This window comes from Equus przewalskii, chromosome X (genome assembly GCF_037783145.1).
Source record: "Equus przewalskii isolate Varuska chromosome X, EquPr2, whole genome shotgun sequence".
NCBI lineage: Eukaryota > Metazoa > Chordata > Mammalia > Perissodactyla > Equidae > Equus > Equus przewalskii.
In genome coordinates, this window is record NC_091863.1 from 10,247,347 (window position 1) to 10,255,313 (window position 7,967).

Consider the following 7,967-nt stretch of genomic DNA (forward strand, 5'->3'; position numbering starts at 1 on the left):
CTTCTTAGAACTCCTAGATTTTTACTTAGAATTTTACAATTAGACATTAATGATTCTTTTACCCCTGAAGTAGACTGTCATTATTTCCAGCTGTTTACTTCCCTGTTTAAAATCCGTTTGTGATTCTCTCTGACCAACAGAGTAATGATCAAGTTCTTTCCTGGCTTTTCACTGTCTGCCCTGGTCTCTCTTCTAGCCTCAGCCTCCTCAATCCCCTACATTCAGGCCATGCCCAACTCCTCAACATGCCCAGGCAGCTGCCTCTGCCATGCCTCCTGCTGTTGCTCATCTGTACCCAGGGCCTGGAATGTCCTCTCCCAGACATTCTGACCCCTGTCATCCCACTCATCCTTCAAGACTCAGATCAAAGGTAACTGCCTCCCCAGGGAATCCCTTTCTGAAATGCCATCCCCTTTTTGCCTCAGACAGAGGAAAATATTCTACAGGACCTTGTACTTGCTTCTATTATAAGTGTTTATCTGCCTCTCCGAAAGGACTGTGGTGATTTGAGGACAGGACTGGGTTTTGTTTATTTATTTGTTTATTGTTTGCTTCAAGACAGCACAGCACCTGGCTCATCTGAGCATGACTCTGACTGCTTGTTGAATGAGCAGCTGTCTTATTCTTCTCTGAGAGCCTTCACCGTGATGGGCGCGTAACAGGAACTCAAAGGCTTACAGATTGGCACATGCTAGTTGCTCAGCATGGTGATAGGTGCTCATTTAATCCAATTACACAAAGTGAGATTGGAAACACAAAACTGTTCTTACCTTTTAATCCTCAGGGCACTAATGAGTTTCACTGAAACAAAGTGTTTCACTCCAAGCTTTCCTAAACTTCAAAAATCTGACAAGAAGGAAGTACTTTTCACAAGAGAGAGGAAACTATTTTATAACATCAAAAGAAAAAAGCTAAAGGCAAAAAAAAAGTAATGAAATAACATTCAAACTGCTTTTTAAGTTGTTTTCGTGTCTGTGTATGCCTACAGCAATCGAATTACTTTTAAAGTGACTTCAAGCTCTGAAATTCCGTTACTCTGTGAAAATCTGTGCTAACGTATTAATATTATTAAAGAATAACTAATGCCATTTGCCCTACTTAATTTAGTACACTTTATCACAGGGTTCACATAATGAACATAATTTTGCATACCTTGAAATCTATATATTTATAGTGTAGACAGACCTTAATACAATGAATTTTATATGATAAAACCCTTATCTTTTCAACAAACATTTGTGAAGCACCTACAATACGCCAATTATTTGAATGAACATTGGGATACAATGATGAAGAACACAATCTTTGCTCTGACGAATTTGGTATTTGAACAGAAAAGAAGGCATATTAAACACACTAACAAGCCAGCTAATAGTACCTAGAAAAATCATGTTAAAAGTATTAAATGGATGATATTGGCTCAAAAATACAGTAGAAGCTCTCTTACCAATGTTCACCTAATGCGCCCACCCAACCACCCCATATTTTCTACTCTTTTTGTAAACCACATTGACCATTGTCCACAGAACTTGGTTTCTAGGCTATTCTCCAGGATATCTATGTACTACTTCTTCCACCAGTTGAATTGTGTACCTAACAAGAGTCCATTGTGTTTGTTCCCAAACCTGTTTATGCCAGTTGTACTTGTTACTATAATTATGAAATTTAATTTAATGTTACACAAACTAATAAAATACGAATGCCAAACAAAAGAGTTTTATTTCTTTGAAAACCAAGTTGATTGCTTTGGAAAGAAGAATCTTAACAAGTCACTTGGGAAAACAGTTGCCAAAAAAAGTATGGGCAAGAAAATTTTGAAGGTTTAAGGGGGGTGGGGTAGGTAATATAAAAGGATTCTGCACACAGATTGGTTCCCAACGCCTTTAAGTTCTCATTCTCCTTTAAAAGAATCTGAAACTGGAAATCAGAAGCCAATGAATTTTGGCTGTGATTTATACATAAGAAAGACTTCAAGGCTCACACTCAAAGCAAAGACCTTGACTCTACAACAAAATACTGGCAAATTAATGTTTAAAGCTAAATGAAACGTTTAAGACACATAGATGGCACTTTTTATGATTCACCACTTTGGCATTTTTAATACACCATCTAACTGCTTGACCCCAGATGCAGCAGATAAGGCTTTTCTCTAAGAAACCCTTGGAGGGGCCACGTGGTGTGGGCAACAATTTTGCTGGGGCAAAAATATACTAAATAATTAATTACTTCCTGTTGGTCACAAACAATACTCTGTGCTATCTGGACTATGAGGTTTACTCAAAATTTCAGTCTGTATCCTGAGACCTGAAGAGAGCTCTCTCTCCAAGACTGGAGGGTGGGCTCCTTACTAGATGTTTACACTCAGAGGGAGGGAGGCTAGAGCATTCTGGGGCTAGTTCCTGCTCAACTCTTCATCAGGATACCATTCTTGGTCTCCAGTTACGTCTGAATTCCCTAGCAAACTTCCAGAACCAAATGTTGTATGCATGGGTCCTCAGTGTGCTTCCTTCTGAGTCTAGCCTCTGAAGGTGGCCTGGGCCCCATGTGGGGCAAGGAAAGGCTCTCTGGAGCGGGCAGCTCTAAAAAGAAGAGGGCAGGAGAAGCCTAAGCTAGAGGTACTAAAGAGGGTGAACATTATGGCTTCCTCCACCAGTCTTCTTGGAGAAGGGCCAATCGTCCTGTTGTCGGGCACGTCAAGATGCCAGCATTCAACCCAACTACAAACGATGCCTGTGATGTGGCTTCATGGAAACAAGTAGTGTTTAAACAATTAGGGAGCTGTTTTCTCATGTTTTTCAAGCATAACATTACCCTTTCTTTTTTTAAAATTACATCCTTTTAGATCTGTAAGGGCCCAAAGAAATAATTTCATCCAATCCTTTTATTTTGTAGTAAACTGAGATTAGGAAGAGAAAATGACTGACGCAAGATCACATAGCAAGTTAGTGGAATTGCTGGGGCAGGGAGCTGGGCCTCTGGCTCGCCCTGCTTTTCCTCTATTTCCTGACCCTGGGTACTAGCAGCACCAGCACCACTACCACCTGGGAGCCTGCTAGAAACGAAGAAACTCAGGCCCTCCCCAAGCCCACCGAATCAGAAACGCTTTTTTCACAAGATGGCCAGATGATTTGTGTGCGCATTACAGTTAAGAACTGCCCTAAATCAGTTTTTGTAATGCTATTTAGTGAAATGATGGACTGTGTTTAAATTCATAATCCTTATAAAAACTTCCTTACCATAAAATGGATCAAAACAATTATTTAGCTGTTTTGCTGTATCTGATCATTTCACATATAATTTTCATTTAAAATTATAGGCAACTAATGAAACAAAATCAGCATTTCTCTCTGGATACACGATCCACATTAAAGCAAGATGGATATTCCACAAATGCCTTATAAGAGGTTATTGCATTGAATCCATTTAGTTGCTATGTCTATGAATAAGGTAACAGAATCAAAATTCTGTTAGGCGATGTGAGTTTCCATCAGATAAAACCAGAGTAACACTGAGAATGTGCATGCGCGCATGCAGGCCACACACAATGGCCAAATGTGGAACTCTTCAGCCAGTGAAATAATTAGTTTCAACACACTCATTTAGGTGGTGTACTGCATACAACCAATACATCAACATCTTCCCATTGTGCAAAACCACCAAAGTTACTCAGTAGTCAAACACACTTCAAACATCAATTGGCTCACTGCATTTACATGAAATGAGACAGAAAGTAGATTAGTGGTTGCCAGGGGCTGGGAGGAGGGAGGAATGGGGAGTGACTACTAATGGGTACAGGGTTTCTTTTGGGGGGATAACGATGTTTTACAGATAGCGGTGGTAGCTGCATAACTCTGAATATACTAAAAATCACTGACTGTACACAAGCGTGTAAATTGTACGGCATGTGAATTATATCTCAACAAAGTCATAAAAAAATCAACTGGCTGCAGCTGGCCCTGTGGCCCAGTGGTTAAGTTTGCATGCTCCACTTCGGCGGCCCAGGGTTTCGCCAGTTTGGATCCTGGGCACGGACATGGCACCGCGCATAGTCAGGCCATACTGAGGAGGCATCCCACACGCCACAAGTGGAAGGACCCACAACTAAAATATACAACCATGTACTGGGGGGCTTTGGGGAGACAAAGGAAAAATAAAAACAATAAAAAAATCTTTAAAAAATCAATTGGCACAACAATAAAAAAAAGTTTTCTTTTAAGATGCATTGAAAGATAAAATTGTACACACCGCCATTGCTCATTATTTTATTTTTTAACTTAAAGATTTGAATACCTTAAAATTTGAGTCTGAAGGGGCTTTTATTTCCACAAATCTCACCCATTTTACCAGTAAATTAACTGATACCAGGTTAAGGAAGTAACTTGTATGAGAACCAAAGTCCCATCTCAGTGGACCAATGGTTCGAATTTTCCCAACATTAAATCATTTCAATTAAAATATTCATAAGGGTATGTTCGGTAATTGAATACATCTGGAAAAATAAAGCCAGTTCATGGCCCTGTAGTGTATTTACTAAGAATCTACCAAAGGAAATCAGTATGTTTCCTTTTTGGCATGAAGGGAACTGGGTTTTTTTATGTAAAAACTAAAAACTAAAACCAAGGATACTGCCAGCACCAGTGAGGTATGCACAAATTAACACAAACTGGCAATTCAAGTGTAGAACCAACGATTGTCCAAGACACAAAGTACTTCCTTGAGAACAGGCCTCTGGTTTGGGCATTTGCTTCATGAGAACTGCATCTAACTTCCACACCTATTGAAAAATAAGGCCGGCCCCCAAGGAAGCCCAGAGTATTATGAAAGCCATTCTGAAGAAGCTCCTCATGTGGCAATTCGACGCTCAATTTCTAACCCGTACAAATCCCAATGCCTAGCATTAAAAAACCAGAAATAACTTTATTTCGGGAAAAGTAGTTAATGCTTTCCTCAGTACTGCACTTCTGTGTAACCTCAACATCTTTGTGCCAAGCATTGCCAAAAGAGTTACCGGCTGAGCGGCAGCCATCTGATTTTTGCGGACGAATCTCATTTAAAAGGGGGCATTGAGTGATGTGACCACTCACTGTGGGGGCATCAAGAGAAGTAGGCACCAGAGTTACAGGTCACCCAATTCTGCCCTTTCTAGAAGAATCTTATCCTAGCTCTCTAACTCTTTGGTAAGAAATTTTCCTGTTGAATTCAGGGGCTTTATTTCCTTTCATATTTTGATCACCTCGTAAATTTTTTCAAACAAGATTTAACTATAAAATTCTTTGCACTTCCTTGTAAATGAAAAATAATGTGTCCTCCTTACTATCCCTCACCAAAATTTTAATCGATACAAAATTACCCCCTACACACACACACAGCAGAGGGAATGTAGGATGAGGGTAAGGGGCCAAGGCTGGGGGATCGGGGTAGGGCAGGGACTTCCCAAGCCCTCACTATTAGCCGGCAATGGTTAAACCCACTGACTTCCTCATTAGGAATGCTTCGGAGGGGCTCTTCACAGTCTTTGTGGCTTTTGTGGAGCTTGTGGCTGGAGGCTGTCTGCCACTAGAGAAGGATAGTCGAGCAGGGGAGAGAAAACCCTTTCCCAAGGACAGCTCTCAGACCTTTCCAGGGCTGTGGCGGAATTAGGTTGATTTCCACGGCACTCTTTACGAGTTTGCCTTGCGAAACAGAGTGCCCATTTAACGACATGTTGCTGACAGCAGCATTTCAGGGGTGTTAGGAGGTGACAGAAAGAATCCTACAGCCGCCTAACATCCGCCCCAGCCAGGTTGGAGACTTTCCATCTCCAGAGCTGGGTTTTCACCGATAGTAGTCGATCTCCCAAATGCTTTGGAACCCGCTTGGCACACCGTCTCCACCTGCGCCCAGGTCCGCATTTTGATAGTTGGAACAGGGGACAAAGAAAAGAGACTCACCTTCTGTCCCATCCTGTCCCTCTCCCCTCCCACCTTCCTGGTTTCAAGGGTCATGGTTCCCAAATGAGCTCTCAGAAGACCCCAGGCTTGGGGAACTGGGCGTTTGTTTAATGTGGGTTGAAGGCGAAAAGGACCACGGCAGAGTGGGACAGGACCGGACTCCAAGCCGGGAGCTCGGGCGACAGCACAGCGTCCCGGGAAATGGGCAAGAAGCTCCTCTCTACCGCCGCCTTAAAATGAAGCAGGAGCCCGCAGCCCGGGACGCTCCGTCGGCTCTCTCTGCAACCCCTCCCGGGAACCCAGCTCTTGCCCTCCCGCAAGCCGCCCGCCGCGGGGGCACAGGCTGAGCGCCGCCCGGGTGGGGACGCCCCGAGGACGGGGCAGGGACGCGCACCTGGGCGTTCCGGACACCTGCGCCGCGCCCCTCCCACCCCCAGCCCCCGCCTCCCGAGCCCGGCCCGTCGCGGAGGTGCCCCGGGAAGCCCCACCTGAGCGGGGCTGGGCCCCTGGGCAGGGCGCGCCCCTCCTGGGCGAGGGGCGAGGCCGTGGCCGTGGCCGTGGCGCGGGGCCAGCGCGCTCGCTTACCCATGGCTGGAGACGGGCGGGCGGGGCGCGGGCTGCGGGCGCTCGGGCTCCCTGGGGACGGGCAGAGCCGGGGGCACAAGTTTGCAGGTCCGGCGGGCACGTGCGCGGGCCGGGCTCGGGCGGGCTGCGCTGGGCTGCTGGGCTGGCGGCTGGCTCCTCGCTCCTGGCTCCGGGGCCGGGGTGGGAGCACGGCGGGCTCCGCCTGCACTGGGGGCCGGCCGCGCCGAGAGGGGCCCTGACGTCAGCGCCGGGGGCTTTGTGCGCCCGCAGCGAGGGCCCGAGCGGGGCAGCGGGCGCGCCGGGGCGGCCGGCAGAGCTCGCGGCTTCCTCTGGGACCCCCGAGCAAGCGCCTAGGGGCGCGGAAACCGGAAAGGCCAACAGAGGGATGGGGAGAGAGGGGAGCGGGCTTCCAGGATCTCGGAGATGCCGATCCGCGTCCCAGAAGAGAACTGTTACGCTGCAGGGGGCTTTGCAGTCTTAGTCTTGACCCATTGTGCAGATAAAGAAACTGAGGCCCAAAACAGTGACCCAAGGCCACCCAGTGTTTGGCAAAGTTGCCCCAATCCACAGTCCCTGCTCCTTTTGTTCACGTATGGACTGAGGGCGGTTTCTTAGTTCACTGGGTCTCAACCCTGGTTGCACATTAGAATCAGCTGGGGAGCTTTTAAAACCCGATTTCACCAGGACCTTGGCGGGTGGGACCGAGGGATCGTGCCTCAAAAGCTCCCCAGGCGATTCCAGCGTGTATCCTAGGTTGCCAGCACTAGCTTGAGTTACATGTGGGTAACAAATGACTTAGAAAGGCACAGGCGGCACTTTCCAATCTAGGGTGGTAACCGATTTGGTGGTGTGGGTAATCAGCCCGCCTGATGCCCGGAAGCCCACCCCTGGCAGGCTCGGGGAGACTTGGCAGATTCGCCCCAGTCACCGTTTCTCCGGCTGCTCAGGCCTGGCGCTTGAGCCTCTAAGTGAATTAATGGTTTAACGGTGTCCAAGGCCGAAAGTCTTTCTGTCACCTTAGAGAAGAATTTTCCTGTCTCCAGAGGTGTTAGCAAAGCCCCGAGACCCTTGTGGTTTTTCTATGGCTGATGCTTTCTGAGACATATCTGAGCCCAACAGTACCCCCTGATAGTTTATGTGTGTGTTTTTCCATTGTTTTGAAAATACCTACATCGTGTCACTTGAACAGAGGATTACATAAACAGTAACTGTAGATAGTACACTTCAGGGACATTTAAGCCAGAAGAGAGAGGCCTTAGGACTGAGAAAGGGTGGAAGAGGCAAACATTTCATCTATTGAAATTGATTGGATTAGGAAAGATTTTATCAAGGCAGAGCTCTAGAAAGCCTAATAATATTTTGCATAAAAGGACAGAGATTTGTGCCAGGCGGATCACTGGCTCATTTTCACAATCCCACGGGAACAGTCATTGCTAACCAATCTTCATGCAG

General features: G+C 46.3%; 1 protein-coding gene across 2 annotated transcripts in view; it reads right to left on the reverse strand.

The window, feature by feature from the left end:
* GPM6B (glycoprotein M6B) overlaps positions 1–7,312 on the reverse strand; it is a 152,373-nt gene extending 145,061 nt beyond the window's left edge. Inside the window, exon 1 of one of the 2 annotated variants that reach the window (XM_070603720.1) lies at positions 6,516–7,312. In XM_070603720.1, coding sequence (XP_070459821.1) covers positions 6,516–6,519 — 4 coding nt within the window. In that variant the 5' untranslated portion in view covers positions 6,520–7,312. The remainder of the gene's footprint in view (positions 1–6,515) is intronic. The other variant, XM_070603718.1, reaches the window with a different exon arrangement.
* Positions 7,313–7,967: the final 655 nt, after the last annotated feature.